Below are 23,912 nucleotides of genomic sequence, written 5' to 3'. Positions count from 1 at the left end.
ATTATTTTTTTAAGATTTATTTTTATTTTTATTTATGCAATGTGTGTTTGGAGGTGTGCGCATGTGAGTGAAGTACCCACGGAGGCCTGAAGAGGACTTTGGATTCCCTGGAGTTACAGGCAGTTGTGAGCCACCCAATGAGGGGGCTGGGAACCAAACTCAGGTCTCCTGAAAGATCCGTCTTTGCTCTTAAGCACTAACCTATCCCTCCAGCCCCAGTTCTAACTTCTTAAGTCCCAGCTGTACCTACTGAGTGGTTTAGAGTGCGTTACCAGGGCCTCTCACAGGGCCTGGTGAAAACCAAATCAGAAGATGCATAACTTGGGTGGTTTGATGGCCAGTGGTAACTGCCAGCGTGGTGGAATTCTGGAAATCACCTGGGAGGTAGACTTCTGAGCCCACCGGTGGGAGCTTATCTTGGTGACACTGAGATGGAAAGCCCCACCCACTGTGAGGTGAGCAGCAGCGGCAGCCCCAGCCTTCATCCCTTAGTGTCTTCCGGTTGTAGGTGTGGTGTGACCAACGCTTCCCATTCCTACTGTCATGACTTCCTGCCTGCCATGATGGACTACACCGTGAACTAGGCACGACAATAAACCATTTCACCCTTAAGTTGCTTTTGCCACAGTATTTTTTCACAGCGACAGGAACAGAAACTAAGACGGAGGGTGACTGGTGTGTACCTGGCGTTCCACAGATGTGGATTCGTTTCTCACTTAGAATTCCAACTCTTTTCTTTTAAGGATTGTGGACCTTTTCGTAACTGACAATGACGCAGTGAGTCTAAAGGCTGCCACCGAAGCCATCTGTTTACATCCCGAGTCTGAACAATAAATCCTGTCACCAGCAACCATGGCGAAGAGCGCGGAAGTCAAACTGGCCATATTTGGGAGAGCAGGTGTGGGCAAGTCAGGTGAGGTCCTTCTTATGGCGTTTATAAGATCTGTGAGTTTGTGACAACTTTGGGGATGGGGCAGGTAAGCAGTCAGCATTTTTCATGTTCTGCCTGTTGTCCTTCCTCGGTATCTAGAAGTTTTATTTTTCACAGACAACTCATGAATTCTGCTTATTTATGACGAAGTAACATTGCTGATGACGTACAAGGACTAGGTAGATCATAAACAGCCTGCAAAGAAATCAAATTGTGGACATTTCATAAAATGTCCCTTCTTTCCTGGAAATGGAAGATCTCAAGGGGTCGATTATATGTCTCATTTCTTTGTATATTCTCAACAAAACGGTCCAAGGTCAAGCAGATGTTGGGGCCCCAGTAAGTGCTTGTTGAAGGAATCTGTCTGTCAGTGCCAGGGCTGTTTTCCTCCCAGTGCATGGGTCTCTAGCAGGAGAAGAACACTTGAGAAGTAGGAGTGCAAACTTCTAAGCAAGCCGGCTCTGGCCAGGCCCCTGGGGTGAACTAAATTAGCAATTCTGATTAACATCAATAATGTAGAGCCTCTTTCTTCGGCAGTGCTAAAGTCAGGTTCCTGTCCATGCTAGGCCATCACTCCATCCCTGGGCAATAGCCCTAGCCCTAGGTTCCTTGAGGCAGAGTCTCACGACAGTGACCCAAATCATCTCTTATTCCCTATGCTTTAAGTTAAAGGTGTGCTGAAGGAGATGTTCCCCAAATGCTAACACCCCGTGACTTTGCCAGTGGTGAGGGCTTGCTTGGTGTCTGACGGGAAGGAACCAAAGCCACACAGAGCTTTTGGCTGTCAGCAAGAACACAAACGCCCCTGGTGGGTGTGAGTGGGTAGACAGAAACTTGCCAGGAAATAAACCGGCTAATCCCCACACAGGTAATCTATATGCTTTTAAAGACCACACACACACACACACACACACACACACACACACACACACACACACGCAAGCACACACACGCCTTCTGTTCTGTGGCCTTCTGTCTCCCTGCTGTCCCAGCAGTGCTCTGCTCTGCTGTAAGTCCTGTCTCTGTTGGGTTTTCTGGGCTCTGCCTCTGCAACCTTGCTTTTCCACCACTGTTCCTGCCTCTGGCAGAATCCGAACAAGGAAAACTGTGGGCCAGGGCTGAAGATGCCCATGCTCCTCCCCCTTTAATCTCCTTCGGTTTCCCAATGGCGTGAGAACCTCCGTCTGTAGCTGGTAGAAAGATCTGGAGAATGAGGAAACTGCCCCAGGGAGTGTCTCTGGTGGCAGGAAAGGGATCTGTGGGATGGATAGAAAGGTGTGGGGGGGGTGGAGGGCGGGGTTGGGGAGAGGGCTGGTGGGAAGACTGTGTTGCTAACAGTTCCGCCCTCCCTCCCTCCCTCTCTCTTCCTTCCTTCCTTCTTTCTTTCTCTTCCCACCTCCAACAGGAGGAATCAGAGGAAGAGTTCTTCCAAGTCTTTCTGCGTGGTTCAGCAAGCTGAACACAGGGCCAGCAGGATGGCTGGGAGGGCAGGATGGCTGGGAGGGCAGGATGGCTGGGAGGGCAGGAGGGCTGGGAGGGCAGGAGGGCTGGGAGGGCAGGAGGGCAGGAGGGCAGGAGGGCTGGGAGGGCAGGAGGGCTGGGAGGGCAGGAGGGCTGGGAGGGCAGGAGGGCTGGGAGGGCAGGAGGGCAGGAGGGCAGGAGGGCAGGAGGGCAGGAGGGCTGGGAGGGCAGGAGGGCTGGGAGGGCAGGAGGGCTGGGAGGGCAGGAGGGCTGGGAGGGCAGGAGGGCTGGGAGGGCAGGAGGGCTGGGAGGGCAGGAGGGCTGGGAGGGCAGGAGGGCTGGGAGGGCAGGAGGGCTGGGAGGGCAGGAGGGCTGGGAGGGCAGGAGGGCTGGGAGGGCAGGAGGGCTGGGAGGGCAGGAGGGCTGGGAGGGCAGGAGGGCTGGGAGGGCAGGAGGGCTTGCTGCTCAAGCATGAGGTGCCTGAGCTGAATCTCTGGCACTGGTGGAAAAAGCTGGGCGTGGCTTGTGCCATTCCCAGCCTTAGCTATAAGTGATGGAGCAGGATTGCCCGGGCTTGCTGACAGACAGCCTGCCTAGTACCCGGCTCTGTGAGCCTGTCTCAAGGAAGTTAGATAGTGGACAAACAACACCCAATGCCCTGCTGGAGCCTCTGCACATCCCCCACACCACACATCCCAACACAGATGGCACACACACCACACCCCAAATAAATAAACATCTTCATTTTAGGACAGTAGAAGTAATATAGACAGGAGATGCAGCCCCAGGGAAGAAGTGTCCGGTCTGTGAATGCCCATCACGCCCCACCCTCGGCACCTCGGCGTGAACCAGACCCTCCTACCCTGCTGATCACTGCCTGAGCTGTGGACCTCCGACGTGGTTTCCATTACTGTAGCACCTGTTCCCATCTCTCCCTCCTGACGGGTTTTTCTCAAGTCCACCTATCTGTGTCCAGCCATCCTTGTCTCTTCTCAAAGTCAATGAATATGGCACTGAGTTTCCTGTCTGTTTGAGTCCTTTGTTGTTTACACATGTTGACCTGCCCCTGTAGCTATTCGACAGAAACTGCCTCTGCTGAGGTCTCGACCCATCAATTCCCAAGAAAGTGAGTCAACAAACCTGTCATCCTGTGATCCTCTTAGAATTCTTTTATCTATCGGCTCCACACAACCCCTCTTCCCCCAAGGTTCCTTCCCAATGGGTCGGGGCATTACCCTCCCTCCTGCTGTTCTGGGTAAGTCTGTGGGCTCTAACCAGTTGTGTTCTGCCTGCCTCTGTCTTCTGAGAGTCTGTGTGATAACTAAGACCCCCCAGGTTGTTCCCACTTCCTGTGGGTGATTCTCTACATCCAGGGCAAAGATGCACCCACTCTAGACGAGCAACTTTGGATGACCTGAGCTTTTTATTGTTCATATTAAAAGCAGAGGCTGAGACTGCTCATGTCGGTCCTTACCAAGTCTGTGTCTTGATGGTGAATAAATAAGTCATCTTGGATCCATTTCTCCATCTCCCCTGCAGATGTTCCTCCCACTGTTCACACATAACGTTATAGTGCGTGCATGTGTGCATGCGTGTGTGTGTGTGTGTGTGTGTGTGTGTGTGTGTGTGTGTGTGTGAGAGAGAGAGAGAGAGAGAGAGAGAGAGAGAGAGAGAGAGAGAGAGCACATTGCATTTGTGGAGGTCAAAGGGCTATTTGTGAGACATAGTTCTCTCCTAAAGGAGAGGTTGGAGAGGGGAGTTGAACTCAGGATGTCAAGCTTGGTGGCAAGTGCCTTTACCCACTGAGCCACCCTGCTGGCCCAGGTTCTACCACTTCTGTTTCTTCCCATTGCAGTGAAAATGACAATAACAGACAACCTGTCTTTAACATAACTTGTTTGTTCTCTAGGCAGACTCTGTTTTCCTATTTCAACATTTGAATGCTTTCTTAAGACCTGAACCACACCCCTTGTTGAGAAGGCTTCACAGTCTCACAATCTCCTCACAGATGGAGGCCTGGGAGACAATTCTGAACTTTGCCACAGCTCAGTGGAAACAACCGCAGACTGGTCTATCAGTTCTGAAAACACCATGTAGCAATACAGAGCTCATGTTTACTCTAGTTTCTTAAACTGTCCTACCTGGTTTCTGCCTGGTCAGGATACGACATAGCCACCCTTCGGCCCTAAAGCCTGCGTTTGTTTTATCAGTAATCTTTGCTTGCTCCCCCCACCCCTGTGTGTGTGTGTGCGCCCCCACGTGCCTGTGGGCCCATGTGGAGTTCGGACATCAACCTTATACATCTCCAGTTGGTAGCTATCTTGTATTTTGAGACAGTTTCTCTTGTTGGCCAGGAGTTTGCCATTTGGCTAGGCCGGCTGGCCAGTGGGCCAGGATCTGCCTGTTCCTACCTCCCCAATGCTGGTATTATGCCACCAGGGCACTGCTCTGAGTCTGGAGCCGGGGATCTTCCTTCCTTTGCATACCAGGACTGAATCAGCTGAGCCATTTCACCAGGCCAACTTTAACTCTTTTAAGTCTGTAAGAAATCGTACATACTGGAGTGTACTGTAGTCGTGACTTATTCAGGTGCCTCCAGCACCTAACTGTGATCCTCCCTTGGGCCTGCACAATCTGATCTTTCTCCAGGTCACTGGAGTACCTCCCAGGGAGCCAGCTTGAGATTCGGGTCTGTAGAGACGGAACATCTCTGATTTGACTTGGTCTGAATTGCTCAAGGGGCTTCGGTCTCAGTCCCCCCTCTGCTTTCTCACCCACTCACTGATGTATTGTGGGGTATGTAGACCACATTGTCCATGTACTATAAGACATGTATATCAGTCTGAGTCTTGAGCTCCGTGAACTTGGCAGTGTGAGGCAAGTCACTCCTCAATTCTTAAAGTTATGGGTGACACACAGCATCTCAGTCCCATCATCATCAAGACTGAGTTACTGCATGCAAGTCTTTTAGTACAGATCATGGCACGGAGCAGATGCGCATATGTTTGCTCATATTGTTAAGACGGTTCATATATGCTTTTGATTTCTAAATTCCCTGGTGAATAAATTAAATCAAAGAGAAACATGTATTCTACTGGGTATTTTGTTTTTTCATTGAAAATCAAAAGGCTTAAGTAAGGTAAAACTATACCCTTCCTCAGTAATAGCAACATATGATACACACATGTGCATACACACAGAGAGGGGTTGGGGGAGAACAGACAAAGACAGAGAAAGATGAGAGAGACAGAGAGAGAGAGAGAGACAGAGACACTTGCAGAGAGAGGGGGGGGAGAGAGAGAGGTAGAGAGAGAGAGATCTTTTATGAATCCAAAGCCTAGTTCATCAATTACAGCTTGGCCACTGATGGTTATAATGATACTTAATGACTTTATATTAAATCATGGGAAAATAATCAGAAATATATTAATTTCACTAATATATTGACATTCTTCCATTTGCAAGTACTTCCAGTATGTAGTGAAGGACTTTCTAATCCCAAGTGATAGTTATGTCTTCTGGGTTTAAAAAAAAAAAAATGGACTGAACTTTCTAGTTGACAGGTTGACCATGGAAACACCAGCAAGGGCACAATTTAAAAATGTGCTACTTACTAGGGTAGACCAATATCATAAATGAGGGGCGTGTGTATGATACGCATGTGACAGCATGCACATGGCCTGGTGTAGGGCACAGACTCTTTATCCGGTCTAATTTCACCTTGCAGGCTTGTCTTCACATGAGCTCAGAAAGCATGCTGAGCACAGGGCGGGTGTGACTCAGTGGAGGCTTTGGTTCCCCAGCTTTGTAGTCTTGTGCCCCAGCAAGGTAAACATTTTCCTTCACTAGCCAATGGTAGACCATGACTAAACATGGCACTCACACCTCCCTCCTGAGTTTCTCAGTCTATATTTTGACAGGCTCCAAGTAATTAAAGCAAAAAGACCTGCCAAAGCCCAGAAGACACCAGACACACACTTCATTAAATGCTTCCTAGATTCACATTATTCAGATTGTAGCAAGTGTGGGAAGGGTTGATAGAAAAACAACTGAAAATTTAAATTTGGTTTCACAGTTGACACCCTCATTTCAGAACTGAAACACTCTGCACCATCACAAAATGTATTTCTTGAAAGGGCTAGTCTAGTTGATTGAGTAATGCATCCTCTAATTCAAAAGCCAACTGATGCACTCATCCGTGCAAGCTTAAATTCGTACACTCAGATTTCTGGGCTAGAAACTGGCTGCCAAATCAAAACAGCTTGTGATATTTCCATCCCTTAGCACAAGGGTACTTTTCTCCTTCTTGTTCTTGTCTACTACTTTTTACTTTAATGAAACAGCAACAATTTTTATTTTATTTTAGTTTTTTGATAAGGGTCTCATTGTAGCCCAGGCTGGCTTCAAATTCATTATATAGCTGAGGATAACCTTGAACTCTTGATCCTTCTGCCTCTACCTCTCATGTTCTGGAATGGAAAGTGTGTGCCACCATGCCCAGTTTTATGTGCAGGGCTAAGAATGAAGCCCAGGACTTGATGCGTGCTAAGCATGGACTCCACCAAGTGAGTCACATCCCTATCTCAATGATTCTGATTTTAGATGTGATTTTTGGTATACACACTAAACTATTGGAAAATATGTGTGCACATTATGACCAGAATTTACTTGTGAGTCCTGTGTACGATCAGGTCAGTCTCCTTAGGTTACCAAGAAGGTTTTGATTGCTTAAATAGCTATATCACACTGATTCTTTGTCTTTTGACTTTGTTGTGTTCCTACTTGAATGTTGCTTCTTAAACATTGTTGTCAAGGTACTTATGACCAAAGAAAAGAAAGATGTAGGGGACTGGGCAGCTTGTTAGCCTCTCATAATCTTTTTATTCTTTTTGTATTTCACATAAAATGCATGCAGGTTAATATTAATATATGGTCTAGCTATGTTTGTTATTGCTCAGGAGAATTTAACAAGTTGATTTTTGGCTAAATAACACCGTGGAGACCTGAAGAGATCATCTAGATCTAGAGTTGTGAGCCACCTAATGTAGGTGCTGAGAACTGAACTTATGTCCTCTACAAGAATACATATGTTCTCTTTATATGACTTTAATCACTCAGCTGTGCCTCCACCTTATGTTTTGAGACAGGGACTCTCACTGAATTTAGAGATCAAGAATTAGCTAGACCAGTGATTCTCCTGTCTCTGCCCTTGGCCCCCAGAATAGGAATTACAGATGGTTGTCCCACACTTGATTTTTTACTATGATTGCTAAAGATTCTAACTCTGGTCCTTGTGCTTATGAAGCAAGCACTGTACCCATGGAGCTATCTCCCCAGCCCTTATCTCCTCAAATATTCATCATTCATTTACGGTGAGAACAGGTAAAATTGTCTTTCAGACATTTTGAGTTATACATAATTAACTTATTAATAAGTTAGTAATAAAGTTACCATGTTAGTAATAAAATATTAAAGTCACTGTGGTGGGCAATATGCCACCAGGACCTGTGTCTCCTGAATAAATCCAGTGTGGTGCTTTTTGATCAGCACCTCCTCTCTCCCTGTCCCCACCCCTGCCCTGGCCTCTGTAAAGGCCATTTGCTTCTGTTTCTGAGTATGGGTTTGGCTCTTTTATGTTTTCCATGGAGATTAGTTGGGATGGCCTTTGTCCTTCTGTGTCTGGCTGTTCTTCCTATGCATGAAGTCCTCTGGTGTCAAAGTTGTTGGACGAACAGGATTCCCTGATACTTGTTAGGCTGCAAAGTACTCTGTTATATAAACATCTTTTCTTAATTGACCATTGGTGGCTAGTTAGTTTGGTTGTTTAATATCTTGGTAATTGAGAATAATGCCATTGTGAATTTGGGAGTGTAGTGTAGATTAATTTCTAAAATGGTCTTATTAAATAAAAAACACAAAGCTAAATATAGGGGTGAAAGCCTTAGAGAGATCAGGGAAATAGGGAAAGCCACCAGCCAGTCTTTCTTACCTCACCAACTCTGCAGCTTCCAAATGTGAATTACTTCCTGTCTACCCACACCTTTATTGCCTTGCTGTTCTGCCCTCTCATTGGCTCTCTTAGCCCAGCTACCTCACTTCCTCTTCCTACACAGCTCTGTCACTTTCTGTCTGTCTGTACAGACCTCCAGGCCTCTACGGTTGGTACTGGGATTAAAGGCATGTGTCACCATGCTTGGCTCTGTTCCCTAATGTGACCTTGAACACCCAGAGACTCTGCCTGCTAAGTGACAGGATTAAGGACATGTGCTACCACTGCCTGACTTCTTTGCTTACTTATAGTGGCTTCTTTTTCCTCTGATTCTCCAAGAAAGCTTTATTTATCAAAGCACAAATAAAATATCACCTCATTTCAGCACAAATAAAATAGTGCAGGCATAGATTATATAACCTTTGTGATAATTTTCTAAAAACATTAGTCAAGGTGAAGAAAAGGGTAGATTATGTTTCCTTTTCCTGTGTAACAACTTGCAAGGTGTGTGTGTGTGTGTGTGTGTGTGTGTGTATGTGTGTGTGTGTGTGTGCATATGTGTAGATATTTCATTTCCTTTTTGGTTTGCTTTTTTTTTGTTATTGTCATTGTTTGTTTTTTGTTTTGTTTTGCTTTGAGATATGATCGCTTTACAGAGCCCTGGCTGCCCTGGAACTCATATGCAGACCAGATTGGCCTTGACCTCACACAGATCCTCCTACCTCTGCTCCAGGAGGGCTGGGATTAAAGGTGTGAGCCACCACCCCTCACTTCCCTCAAAATGTTACAAGAAGTGAGGTCCATTGATGACTCCTGCAGTTGATGGTTAGAAGAACAGATTTTAAAGGATTAAGCCAAAGGGGGGCAAATGGCCTGCAATCAACTTAACTTCTGAGTTGTCAGGGAAGTCTGTCTTCCTGCATCTACACAGACAAAGAAGTAAGAGAATGAAAATGGATCTTTGCTTTATCCATCTGAACGGCACCCAAAGAATATTTTCAAGTTACAGGACTCTACTTAGGGATGTATATAAAGCCAGAGTTGTGTATAGGTTCAAGTCATGCGTGGCCATTCTTGCATGCCCAAGCAAGGAAAGCATGTCAGTTTCTTCTCTCTTTGCTGTGACTCAAAACCTGACCAGAAGCAACCTAAGGGAGAGACCAGCTTCCTCTGGCATCCAGGTTGAGGAGGTGCAGCTCATGATGGCCGGGAAGGCACCCCTCAGCAGGAGCTTGAGTGAGCTGGCCAAGGCAGCTGCAGAGCTCCAACCGGAAGTAGGGCGGGGCTGTCAGACCTGGGGCCTGCCCACACTGGCCTCACTCTTCCTCCATCCTCCAGCGAGGCTCTCCTACTGGTTCCACGCCTTCCAAATCAGCACCACACGCTGCTGATCAAGTGTTCAAACCCTCGAGCCTGTGGGGGCAGCAGAAAGGTAGTTATCCTGCAGCAGGAAGAGGAGGAATTGTGCCTTAAGAGTCCCAGGGAAAGAAAAGCAGCAGGAGTTGAGTGGTGAGGAACAGATAAGCTCTTTGTCGTGGCAGTGATAATTCCTAGTTACACTTTCCACTTAAGAAGAATTGTTGCGGTATTCCATGAAAATAGCTTTCTTTCTTTCTTTTTCCTTTCTTTCTTCCTTTCTTCCTTCCTTCCTTCCTTTCTTTCTTTCTTTCTTTCTTTCTTTCTTTCTTTCTTTCTTTCTTTCTTTCCTTCCTTCCTTCCTTCCTTCCTTCCTTCCTTCCTTTCTTTCTTTCTTTCTTTTCTTTTCTTTTTTTTTAAATAATGGAGGCAGGAACATGAAAGAGGCAGAAATATACATTTATGGTAAAAACAATACAGGGAAACAAAACCGAATTAAATCATGAACTCTTTTTAAAAGTCAAAGGATATTTTGCATTTATTCTAATGTAATATATTATTACATTCAATCCTCCTTTGCTTTGAGCTGCCGGCTACTTCATTTGCTGGAATGCCGTCTCTGTGGTTAAGTGTCAGGCTTCTGCTGCTTCCGATTGAACTTGACATTTTTTTTTCTTTGCCGCTGATGAGGACTAACTTTAAGAGGAGGGAAGAAAATTCTGAATCATCCCTTTTCTTCTCTTGTTTTTCTTGGTATCCCTCCAACTTACGGGTTTGGGGAAATAAGCCAACTTTTCAAGGTGGTACCGGCCTTGAAGCCAAAATTCCAGGGCAAATGCATCTCTGTAGCTCCAGCTGCCTTTGAAAATTGATGTGGTTTCTGGAAAAAAAAAAAAAGAAAAGAAAAGAACCATAATTTCTTCCATCCTATTAAAAATAGGAGTGCAATATTGCAGAAGCAAGGCAATCTGAAGTAGGTAATTGCTGCATTCGTAAACAGATATGCAAAGCTGATATACATATACATGAGATGCAAATAGACGGCCTGGTTGTCCTGCCGCTCCCTGGTGCTAGAGCTGAGGGAGATAGAACCCCAGTTGAGGACTTTGCAAAGCTCTTGGGACTGTTTTCATTCTGCCCCGTCCAGCTATTCTCCACGTCCTCCCAAACATTTTCTCTCACAAAATGATCATCAGAATTTCACAATACGACCTTCGTAAAAGCCAATGTTTTGTTTTACGAGAAATTTCCAATGAATAACCGGTGTGTGGCAACCATTCCTGGGAATGCCAGGTGTGTTGTCAATCATTTGGGGTACAGACCCAGTAATTGGAGGAAGACCACCCACACTAGCAAGGTCACCTCCGTTGAGGTGAGTGAGTGGTGAGCATGTGCTCGGCTCCCGCGTAGCCTGTCTGGACCTGCGCAGTTTTGCGAGGCACAGCAGCCCCTGCTCTTCGCTGCTTTGCCCCTTTGGAATCAGAGATGTTTTCAGCCTGTGCTCACGGCACCACACAGAGCATGCTGATGCCCTCTTCCATTTGACAGTCCTTCACAACTAGCATGCCTCACTCACTTCTTTCCTAGTCTACTGACAGTTACTTCGTTCACTCCTCAGAGAGCATGGCTTTGGGTCACAGCCTGCTGACCTGTGCAACCTGGCGACTCTGAAGCCCCCGGGCCTAGGATGGACTGCAGCCATTGGAGACTTGGTTTGCCCCAAACAGACCGGAGTGAAACAGTTTTGCCTTCTAGATACACACTCTGCTAAGACAGCCAAAGGTCACTGCTGCTCTCAGGGTGGCAGGAGATGTGACGGTGGCTTTGGGGACTTCACTGCAAATGAAGGCTTTTGGGTTTTCGGTGTGTGGTTTGGGTTTTTAATGTATACTCTTGCTGAGCTAAATATTCCCTAAGCAGGGTGTGTGCGTCTAACCCAGGTGGAGAAGTTTATTTTTGCCATCCTCAGTATTGTTTTTGTCAGATACAACTGGTTCTTCTGTCTGTCAGGGGCCTTTTCAGTCTGAATATGTGTCGTCCATCTTCCCAGTTACCCGTCATCTGGATGGACACTCACTTGGCTACTGCAATTGTCCTCTGACTGCCACACTTTCTCTGTGACACAGACACAGAACAAATAAACTAGTAACCTTTTCTTTAAGGAAATTTCACCTTGAGCAAGTGTTTGTGTACATTCACCGTGGATCCTTCCGGTCAGGAATGCTAAGGACAGATATGAGGGAGAGAGCGCTGGGAAGTTTTAGGAAAAGGCTGAGTCCCAAATCCCCTCCTCTCCAGCTGAGCTGACTGTGGTTCAGGTGGGTGGGTCAGGCTCCCCTTACCGAAGGCCCACAGGTCCACCAGCTGGGAGCATGGGCTAACACTTGAGCCTGGGAGGACATTTCGCATGTAAACACAGCCCCAAGAAGGCTGATTCAGGCTCTAACAGTGTCTAAGAAAATGTGTTTTTTACTGTGTTTGAAAATTGCTAGAGGAAATGGAGATCCAGAACAAAGGAAGCTGCAATTAAACTAAGAGATCTTAGAGCCCTGTTTTTTAACATTCAGCTCCGTTTTAAAAATAGTTTTTCTCTTCCAAATTTCACCTATGATTTCATGCTAAAACCTCTTATTTGGCTTTGGAGGCTGAACAGTAAGTGAGTGGCTAGGGAAGGAAGACGGAAATTATAAAAAAGATGGAAAAGTAGAACTTTACTGTGCAAAAAATGTGGAGCTTGTTAAATATCCCCACTGGAAAAGAAAGAAAGGATATGCTAAAATTTGACTCTAATGAGCCCCAGAAGCAAAACATTAGTAGCTTTTCAAAAACATGAGAGTCCATCCTTTTAATATTAAGGAAAACATGTAGTCAAGTCAAAGATTTGAAAATAATTGTTCAGCATAATAGAAGAGGGATCCGTTCCTTCTGTGAGGTGCAAGATGGTCTTGTCACCCAAGGGCTCGGAGAAGCAAGCTCTCCCCTGGGGAAAGTGCCAGCGGGCTTCCAACAGCTCATGATCCAGGACTGGTTAGGCCTGGATCCCATCAGATAGCTGAGATCTTTTATCTATCATGAATCATTCATGATTAATTATTGCTGGGGCCTTCTAGGTCAATGCGTACTTTTAAAAATTATGATACTTCTTATAAATACCTAGGATCACTGTTTTTATTGTTATTAATATTTGGATTCTATAACTGAATATTCAAAGTTATAATGTGTGGACATTTAATGAAAATTTGACATGCAGATTCTTGATGGCAAAATGGAAACTGTACTAGATGCTTCTTTGGGGGCTTCCCCCACCAAATAAAGTAGAAAGGAAATTTCTTCAGTGCAAATTAAGAGATACTTCACACCAATCATCACTGAGACCATATAAGCTATTGTGAATGGATTTTTAAAAAAAAAATGTCAAGTCTCATGAAGCAAGAATTTTAAAATTATATCTTTTAAAAGATTTGTTTTATTTTTATTTGCCTATCTGTATGTATGGCATGTGTGTACATGGGTGCCCTTCCAAGCCAGAAGTGTCCATCAGTTTCTCTGGAGCGAGAATTGCAGTTGGCTATGAGCTGCTCAGTATGATGGGAACCTAACTCTAGTCCTCTGCAAGAGGCTGAGCAATCTCTCCAACCCCTTAAAAATTATCTTTGTGCAATCTAGCAATCCCATTGTTTTTAGTATATAAGTAAACAGTCTCTGTCTTATTTGATCATCTGTAAGATATTCATTATACCAGATACCATTGTCTCTGCTCAGTCAAGTTTATTGGCAGACCTGTGACCCTTGTTTGAAGTTAAAACATCATTCCCACAGTAGTAATTTGAATGGCTCCAGTTTTTTTTTTTTTAACTTTTATTGTGATGATAAAATTTTCTTTTTTACTGAAGGAAAGGAATTGTTAAGAAATGGCAAGTTCATTTTTACCCTGGGATGCTTTGCTATGGAGGGGCACTGATGCAGACAGGCATAATCAAAGTCCAACCCCTCAGGTACCAGTTCAACTAGCACCTAAGGTAAATTCACTGTACGCTTTTCAACACTCTAGTGTTTGGAAGTTGGTGACATGGAGAATGGGCCATCAAGACACTTGATGACAAAATTGACAAGCTGAATTCAATCCCCAGGACCCACATAGGAGACAACCAGCTCCTGCAAGATGTACCCTGCCCCCCCCCCGACACACACACATACATAAGAATGGTTTTGTTTTTTTTTAATTTCCACAGTTTGTGATGAATGAGTATATATTAGTGTGTGTCTGTATGATGGTTAAAGCTAAAATTCCAAGTTCTCGGAACCAAGTGGTCTGTGAATTATACTTTCTAGCTTGTAAATAAAAAGAAGATTTTGAAATATAGAGAAAGTCAATACTTAGTTTCACATTTAGTTTTATTTCTCCATGGGAGGCAAATCCTGGTCTAGAATATGGAGATATAAGAAAAATGTGAAACCGCCTCTGTCCTAGATGCTGGGACTGTGCTAGACCTATGATAGCCTGATACAAACCAAACCAATAGCAAGAACAAGAATTACTCATGAGCATTCAATAAAAATGCCTGAGAATGCCATCGCACAATGGAAATATCTTGTAAAATGTGTACAATCATAGTAACTCATTTATCTCTAAACAGCCACCTGGGGAAGATACCTGGCGCTGCCACCCAGGGTCTCACATGTTGGATTTACAGGAAGTAGATGCTGAGATTCTGGACATTTGAGCTGGTGACACTTTGGCCAGGCTTGTGAATATGTTGCCTTCCACTGCAAAGGGGACTTTGCAGATGGGATTGAGGTTATGGATGCAGAGATGCAGTTTTCCTAGATGTGTCCAGGGGAACCAAACCTAAAAGTGGAAAAGTGAAGGACCTTGCCAGGCTGGGGTCAGAGGCCGGGGTCAGAGGCCGGGGTCAGAGGCCGGGGTCAGGGGAAGATGGGACTAAGATGTAAGGGACCTGGAAACATAACGGTTTCTTTAAAAGACTTTTTTGAATCTTGAAAGGCCTATGACAGTTAGATGTTTTCAACAACCCCCCAAATGCATGAATCTAGTAAATGACAAAGTGGGAACCTGAGGGAGGTGTGCAGCTCACAGTCAGACCTCTGTAGTTTCAGGTCCGTCTCCCTCCACCTCATGGTGACAAAGCTCAGCTCAGACACTAAGCACCGCAAGTCACAGAACACAAGCGTCTCCCAGTTGTCTCCCCTTAGTCTGCTTATTATTTGTGAGGTTCCCATTGGATTCCAGAAGAGCCTGATCCTATGATGCCCAATCACAGTGATAAGGTTAGAGCCAAGGACCAGACTCACAGATTCAAATCCTGGCCTCACTGTGGCCCTAGAATATGAGTTACAGAAGGTGGATATGGGTGCAGGAGCTGGCGTGATTACTGATTGGTTTGTGGAAGGTGCATAATAAATACCTGGAGAAGGAAAGACTGCCTCACATTGACACTGTAAGTGTCCTGTAGAACAACCCATGGAAATAGTTCTGGAAAGAGCAGCACAAGCTGTTCTCATGCTTGAGAGTGAGACCTGTGCATCCACAACTGGCTGGACCCGTGGTCCTTGGGACGGCCGCCATCAGGAGCTACAGTTATTTCATGATTGGAACCTTCTCTCGTTCCTGGCCTTTCTCACCTCTCATTCCCACCAGGACTGTTTTGTTTCAGTGGCAGCATTTAAGTAGGATCATACAGTGTTTATAAAATATAAGCTCAGCTATGAATACTTAAGAATAACTTCTCCTTTCCACTATAATTATGTATTTAAAAAAAATGGATTGCCAGCAGTAACTTAGTAGGAATCATTCCTTTTAGAGATCTTTATAAATGGATTCTCTGCCCAGAGAGGTGATGTGGTCTTGTTTTTTGTATTGACTTCATGTTTTCTGTGATGATTGTCCTTCATTGACTAGATTCAGAATCACAGTGGAAAGAGTTCTGGGCGTCAGTGAGAGTTTCCCAACATGGTTTAACTAAGGTGGACAGTCCCACCCTTATATGGGTGGCACCATCCCACAGGTTGGGGTCCTGGACTGAAAGAAGAAAACAAGCTGAGTGCCATGGTCCACTCCTGTCTGCAGCTTGATCGTGGATATGGTGTGACCAGGCACCTCATGCCCCTTCCCTGGCATGATGGACTGTACCCACAAGCCATGAGCTAACACAGACCCTTTCTTCCTCAAGTTGCTTTGTAAAGTATTTTAGCACAACAATGAGAAAACAACTAAAAGCCCACGGGGTACCAAATGCTTTCCCCTATCCTAGTGTCTGGGGTGACCCTCAGCATAGTTTTGGTGCAAGATCTACTGTTTTTCCAGCGAGGACCTAATTGACCATCACATCAGGCTTTTAGACTTGAGCACAGGTGACGGGTGACACAAAGCCGGAGCTTGAGGCTGCATGTATTTGAGAAATACCTTCCCCAGAACAGAGTATGGTTGAGACATGGAATCCTTTCTTAGCACGTTTATGCCAGTTTTGTAATAAGGTAACAAGGTTAATCATGTCTGTTCAGTCAGCAAAGCTTTGCCTGAACAGGACGAAATGTTCTTTCTTCCTGTTTTCATGAATAAAAATGCCATGTCTATACTGTTTCACAAGACTGCACACTGTGGTCAGCCCCGCATGCTTGTTACTGCTCCATCTTAGGACCAACCACGAGTTCTAGGAAGAAGTCACTGCCCAGGGAGGGTTCACTCACACTGCTTTGTACGGCAACACAGTTTTGTTCTCCTTTTCTAAATGGACGGGGGAGGAAGGTCATTTGGCCAAAGATGACGTGGTTGGCTTTGGAGTGCTAGTAGACTAGAACACCTCATGGGTCTGTGTTGGGCGTACTTCATGACTGGCCAGCTCTCCTTTCACAGGCTTCTCCGTCTAGGTTGTGTACCACTTGCAAACACAAAGCAACAAGCACTGGGCTATTGTTAACTTTTAGTTCATGCCTCATCTGAGAACAGGCTGGACATTGAAGCTCTGCGTTTTCTGGGGAGGAGTGTAGCACATTAACGTATTTCCTGTGAGTGGCGCAGCTTCTCCGTCTCTGCCTACCTCAGTTTTGGGCCCTGCTGATGTCCACCCACTTTCCTGAAGTGGTTTTCATTTGACCTCTGTTCAATTCTAAACAAATAAATGCTAATGGGTTTGGGCAATTAATGAAACAAACAAGGAGAGACAAAACCAGTTAGGCTTGCTGTGCCTTACGGAGCCGAGCGGGAAATTCCCATAGGTTACAGAAGCAGGACATATCATCGTTCACAGAGCTGTGGGAAGCCGCCTGCTTAGCAGGAAGAAAAATGAGTGGGCAGCAAAGAAAGATTAGTGGTGACCTTTCTCTTTGCTCCCACTCTGCTTCCTAAGCAAGCTGAGAAGTTGCCCTTGAGGGAGAGAGGAAGAACCCTTAGTCTGTTTCAGCCCTTAGTGGTGTTGGACTTTGCCCAAATCAACCCTCGTAAAGGCCGCCATGGAAATCTCCACACCCCCTTCCCCATCTCTCCACAGCTCATTAGACTCTTAAGTCAACAGTTATTTGTTCATTAGTCATGATCTGAGTGGTGCTCATGAAGGCTCTGCGTCTCAAAACTTGGCCAACAGTAACTTCACAAGCTTTTCAACTGTGGGGGCTGGGGGTCAAAACATTTTTAAAGATTTATCTTATTCTTGTAAGTATGCATAGGAATATAGGCACACGAGTGAGGGTGCCCACAAAGAATAGAAGAGGGTGTCTGATCCCCTGGAGTTGGAGTTACAGATGCTTGCAAACAAGCTAATATGTGTGCTAGGGAAAGGCCTAGACAGAGCAGTACATGGTCTTAACCACTGAGCTTTCTCTCCAGCCCCACAGGTTCAGTGTTCCAACAGATTATACATTGGGAGATAATTGATGCAGATATTAGCAGCACAAAAACGCTCCACTTCTGGGGAGTGAATGACTGAACCCTCAGTGGAAACTACTTTGTGACATTAGGCAACCTGAAAATCAGCTTTGTTGACACAGTGGACATTGGGGTGGTTATTAAACTGATACCCAGAGGTTAGGAGGCAGAGGCCAGCCTGGTCTACATAGAGAGTTCCAGACTGTCTTTGAGATAGAAAGAGGGGTGTATAAATAGTCTTTCTCTGTGCCACCAGCCAGTTCCCAAAAAAATGACACAGAGACTTATTATTGATTATGAGAGCTCAGACAATAGCTTAGGCTTGTTTCTAACTAGCTCTTATCACTTAAACTAACCCATTTTTATTCATCTACGTTCTGTTACATACCACCCATCTTGCATCTTCTGTGTCTCCTGCCATCTTTGAGAGTATGTACATTCATTTCGTACTTCCTCTCTCTCCGCTTCCTGCCTAGCTATTGGCCATTCAGCTCTTGATTAAACCAATCACAGCAATACATCTTCGCACAGTGTACAAATATCCCACAACAGGGGTGGGGAAGTGATCAGCATGGAGCTGGAGAGGTGGCTTGATGATTGAAGAGCACTTGCTGCTCTTCCGGAGGACCTGGGCTCAGTTCTCAGCATCCCCATCAGACAGCAGCTGCCAGGGACTCACTCCAGAGGATCCAGACCCCTCCTCTGGAATTTGGGCACCTGCACTTATAAAAGCAAAGGAAACCTGTTTTAAAAAAAATAATGCCTAGGGAATTTATCACCCCTCAGTAAGATTTTTTTTCCTCAGGACCTTAGCAAGTTCTCAGCAGTCAGACACAATGAACCCAAACTCAGCAACCAGAGGGAAAAACCGGGGCCCTGGTGCCTTCACTGGAATTGCAAAGAAAACGGGTTTCTTGGCGACTAGAGGAGATGTTGAGAATTCTTGGGGGAGATGGGCTCCATCCAGTCTTCTAAACAGCACCGAGGCTGTATACACAGTGAGTGAGAATCTGAGATAAGGGTCTTTTAGCAATATGCACAGAGTTCCTCTCTAACAGAAACCCCACTGCATTAGGGAGGCTGTGCTCCCTTTCATTTAAAATCATAAATGATTAGTTAAATAAAGCTGATATTTCAAAGCCTGTGTTCAGAGGGAAGATATACCTCTTTTTTAAAATTGAAAATGGATTTTTTTCATACAACATATTCTGATTATGGTCTCCCCCCAACTCCTCTAAGATCCTCCTTGCTCCCATCCAAACCCACACCCTCTCTCTCCCTCATTAGCAAACAAATATCTAAAGAATAATAATAAAATAAGAGAAAACAAGAGCATACAGACCAGAAGAGGACAAAAGAAACAAACGGAAGGAAAGCACAAGAGGCGTAGACACGCAGAGACACACATGTTGGCACACACAGGGATCCGTTTTTAAGACCTGGGAAGCTGCAGGGGGAAAGTGAGTGAGTGACTAGAAGAATGTAGTTCCAACTAGGCCAGTTTTTAGAGACTTCTGAATGATCCCCTGTGATCTGCTGAAAGGCCTCTGCCTCCCCTCCCACCCCCCAGCAGCAGGGCCTGGAATGTGCTGCAGAAGGAAGTCTGTGTTTGTTAGTCGGAGTTCAGCCTGCACCCTGTGAAAGTCAGCCAGGCAGGCTGCGTCGTCGCCCCAAGCCAGCCACCTCCTCTCCACCCTCCTGCGTGCGATTTTGCATAATCCCCTGCAGGTTCCTCACCAGGGGGAAATAATCTTAAAGCGGTGACTCATTGTTTTGATTGTTCTAAAGGGCCTCGCTTTTCACTTCTTTTCTTCCTCTAGCAGCCAAGTCTCAGATTCAACCCCCTTTGGGGGGAGGGGTGGGAAAACTGAGACTAAGAAGAACTATCCCCCACCCCAACTCCCCACCCCATCCCCCACCCCCCTCCACTGGTGCGATTTCCTCAAGGCGGCAATAACCAGAAACGTTGCTAGCATCAAAATTTAGGGACCGGAAGAGACAGGCGGTGAAACAGTAGCCGAAGGGTTGGGGAAGTTTCTCCCATTTACAGTCATAGTCATGGTTTTGGTTTGTTTTGTTTTTCTTCTTATTGACAGAATAGTTTTTTCAGGCACACCAGACAGAGTCAAAATGCCAAATCATTGGGTATATCCCAAGCTTGGAGTTCAGCACACACTTGGCTGTATTACGTACGTGGTTGTTATTAAGTCATAGAACCATATATATTCATAAAGTTCAGTTTTCTGGCTTGTTTTCCTTTGCGAGGAGCCTAGGAATGAGGATGGAGTGGAAATTCTCACAGTCTTCAGAGGCACCCCAACTGGTTATCCAATACCTAATGGTCAGCTCTGAAAACACATTTACAAGTAACATTACACTGAACAGGTTGTATTTGGGAATATGTATGTATATACACATATGTGTGTAACAACAACTAATGCAAAATGACTCTCTGAATTTGAAAGAGCAAGGAGGGGTACATGGGAGGCTTGGAAGGAGGAAATGACGTAATTATATTATAATCTCAAAAAATGAAAGGGATAATTAAAAGTGTTTTTAAAGTTTGAGAACCAGGATTCCACAGAGAACTGATTGCTTGTAAGGTTGCTGTGTGGAGATGAAAGCTTAATGTGGAATGTCTGTGATGTCACAAAGGAGTACGGGGAGAGCATTATTACAGAAGAAATCTGTTGATGAGTTGATAGCAGCCTACTAATGTTAATTTCTTAGTTTTGATGTATATGATGGTTACCTAGATGTTGACATTCGTGAATCCTGCTGAAAAGCAGATGGGACTCTTACACTGTTCCTACAAACCTTTTCCAAGTCTGAAATGAATTACTGGTCCGAAATGAATTACTGTAGGTTGATACTTTGTTATCTTTCTGCACCTTTCAACACTAGGAAGTAAGTGACCACACAATACCCAGGTTGGTGTCAAGGTAGCTGCGTCCAGTGAAACTTGTCATCCATTGGTCACCAGTCAATAGATGGATTGCTCGGTCAGTCTTCTGAGTTGAACAGCTCACACGTTAGGCAGACCCTGGCAAAGCTATAGGTAGGAGGACTAGGGAGGTTCGGGGGCCTGTGGAGAAAAACAGAAGAAGCTAACTAAGGCTCAGAGGACCAGATACCACAGAGCTGCAAAATGGGTATGATCGGCCAAGATGGCCCTGACTGAAGAAGGAGGGGAGGTGGGGTAAGAATGTGTCTGGTGCAGAAGAAAGAGTGCAGCAGAGATGAGCATAAGATGGAGGTGTGGAGTTGGAGCAAAGGGAAGCAACAGTGTCCACATTATGGAGTTCAGTGAGAGGGCAGAGGAAGCGAGAAAGATAAGCAGAGGCTACATTACACTAAGGAGTTAGTGGTTTAACTGAATGTGATGGGAATCTAACGAAGAGCTTGAATCAGCAGCCTAGGGAGATGGTTCTGTAAGAGGGTGATGCTACACAGGCTAACACTCACATACAAAGCTGGGCAAGGCAGTGAGCACTCAAAGCTGGGCAAGGCAGTGAGCACTCACAAAGCTGAGCATGGCTGTGAGCACTCAAAACTGAGCAAGGCAGTGAGCACTCACAAAGCTGAGCATGGCAGTGAGCACTCACAAAGCTGGGCAAGGCAGTGAGCACTCACAAAGCTGAGCATGGCTGTGAGCACTCAAAGCTGAGCATGGCAGTGAGCACTCAAAACTGAGCATGGCTGTGAGCACTCACAAAGCTGAGCAAGGCAGTGAGCACTCAAAGCTGAGCATGGCAGTGAGCACTCAAAGATGAGCAAGGCAGTGAGCACTCAAAGCTGAGCATGGCAGTGAGCACTCAAAGCTGAGCATGGCAGTGAGCACTCAAAGCTGAGCAAGGCAGTGAGCACTCACTGTGCTGAAGAGGTAGAAACAGGAAATTTCCTCCTAGACAGTCTATCAGAGTGGTGGACTTCAGGTTCAGTGGGAGAGCCTGTGTTAAAACAGTAAGTTAGAGAAGTAACTAAGCATGTTGACCTCCGGCCTGCACATGCACACACATATGTGCACACAAATATTCTCCTGTGCACAGACATAAACACACACACACACACACACACACACACACACACACACACACACGGATTGAAGGATTGAATCAGGAAGTTTAATAAAAAATTCTATTTGGCCAAATTCAAGACCTCTTCCCTAGGGGAGAAGTTGATTACTTGGGGCAGAAGAAGAGGAGACCAGTGAGAGAGCAGTTGCAACAGTCTTAGTGCACAATGTCATGGCCTTGGCACCCTGACAAAGGATTTGGAACTAATGGGGACAGATTCAAGGAGACTCGAGAACGCACAGTCGATGGAGGCCAATGTCTGATATGATAAAAGTGATGAGGAAGGGGAAGATTTACTGTTTAGAAAACTCATCTCCACATCTAGGGCCTATAAGTTATTTAATCTACACATACATTCAAACTTTGCATGTGGCAGTGGTGTGTGACTCATACGTGGCTTTCTGGAGATGAATATGAGCATATGTAGGTGTGTCAGACATACCTACCATGGCCCCTGTCAGTCAGGTCCTCCATCCTTGAGTTCAAGCAGAATCTATAATTTGTGTCTAACCAGTAGGAAAATGACAAGGACAGTAGGGTGGCACTTCTGTATTTAAATTATATTATATGAAACTGTGTTTTAGCTGACTGCATGGGAAAAGCCTTTCCTGCTGTCTTTGAAGTTTGTGCTGTATGAAAAGGTGATTATTGCATGGCAAAGGATTATGGGTAAGGTCTTAGCTCTGCAAGTGGCCATGGGTGACCGCCATCATGAAACCTTAAACCTACAAAATTACTTTGAGATACTGAGTTCTGCCAACCACATGAAGAAGTTTGGAATTGACTCTTTCCCAAGCCAAGTCCCCAGGGCGATGGTACTTCCAACAGATGTTTTGATTGCTCAGAGCCAAGGCCCCTGACCTACAGAAACTGAGATGCTGGGTCTGGTGGGGTGCACCTGCAATCCCAGCACATGGGACATGGAGACAGGAGGATCAAGAGTTCACGGACAGCCTTGGCTACACAGTGCGTTCAAGAGTAGCCTAGGATACATGAAAGAAAGCCAGAAACACTGAGATAACAAAGTTTGTTGTTCTGAGCCACTGAGTTGGTGACAGTTTGTTATGTAACAACAGAAAGGGACAGTCCTGCTCACTCTGTTTCTCTCTCTTCTGTACTCCTCTATCTCCATGCACAATCAGAATCTTAACCCGGGGGCTCTTCCTTTTGGCCTTCACTTACCCTTTATGTTTTTAGCTACATAGTCTGGGTGTTCTAAGTATTGCAAACTCCCATTGGCTCTATTTATCAGAACTGGCTGACTTGCAGATTAAAAAGCATCGTTACCACTGTGGGACAAGCCTATAATGGTGGTGTGAAAATGGGACATTTGCTCCCAGGTGTTAGAGCACCGCTGTGTCTTCCTGCTGCTTATACCCCGAGAAGCCATCATTGACCCATGCTGGCCCCATCTTCTCTTTGGTGCCTTGCTTGCCACGGCCCCTGTGCACCTAGAGTCCTTCAAGGCTTTATGTAAACCACCGCCATCCCCTTAATTTTTGTACTTCATAAACCCCTCTTTAATCCCTAGCAAACCCTCTGAGTGTCCTCAATTCCCATGCCACTGAGAAGAGTGATATACTGTGAGTTAACACCGGGGAACGGGTAGGAAATCATGAAAAGAGTGTGTTTGAGAATGCGCAAAGTCCAAGAATTCATACACATGTCTATCCACGAACCTCCCTGACATTGGTGACAGCCACGAGGCATTGGTTTTGGACTTTTCCATGGATTAATGAAGACAGATTTAACAAGAGACTCCTTGGGAAAAACAAAGCAAAACAAAACAAAAAAAAAGAAAAGAAAAGAAAAAAGAAGAAAGAAAGAAAGGAAAAAAACCCCAAAGCTATTTTTGGCCCTCGCTTTTATTGAAGGCCGTGTGAATTTATCTCCCCAAAGACCCTTTTCCTAATCCTCTGGATGGAATAGTTTTCAGCTCATGTTTATTTGTCACTCTCCCTAAGCCAGTCTCTGCCTGGGGCTCTGGGGATACAGCAATGAACAGGCTGCTTGAACTCCGTGGAATTTGTCTTGTAAAATGGAGATATATATCACGAGAAAGTTAATAGCTGCAGCACACAGTGTTTCAGAAGTGATGGCTGCAATAAGCAAAAGCAAGAGATGAGACCAGAAATAAGAGCGTGGACGTTTACAAGTTTGGACAGGGAGGTCAGGAAATATTCCAGTGGCAACAGTGGACTTAATGAACTATCAGAA

At 45.4% G+C, this 23,912-nt stretch overlaps 1 protein-coding gene across 2 annotated transcripts in view; it reads left to right on the top strand.

The window, feature by feature from the left end:
- Rerg (RAS like estrogen regulated growth inhibitor) overlaps positions 1 to 23,912 on the top strand; it is a 104,784-nt gene that overhangs the window by 4,671 nt on the left and 76,201 nt on the right. For both annotated transcript variants that reach the window (XM_076568115.1, XM_006976505.4), the window contains exon 2: positions 744 to 913. In XM_076568115.1, coding sequence (XP_076424230.1) covers positions 853 to 913 — 61 coding nt within the window. In that variant the 5' untranslated portion in view covers positions 744 to 852. The remainder of the gene's footprint in view (positions 1 to 743; positions 914 to 23,912) is intronic.

The sequence above is a fragment of the Peromyscus maniculatus genome, chromosome 3 (assembly GCF_049852395.1).
Source record: "Peromyscus maniculatus bairdii isolate BWxNUB_F1_BW_parent chromosome 3, HU_Pman_BW_mat_3.1, whole genome shotgun sequence".
In the NCBI taxonomy this organism is placed as follows: domain Eukaryota; kingdom Metazoa; phylum Chordata; class Mammalia; order Rodentia; family Cricetidae; genus Peromyscus; species Peromyscus maniculatus.
This window is presented reverse-complemented; position numbering and strand designations above follow the sequence as displayed.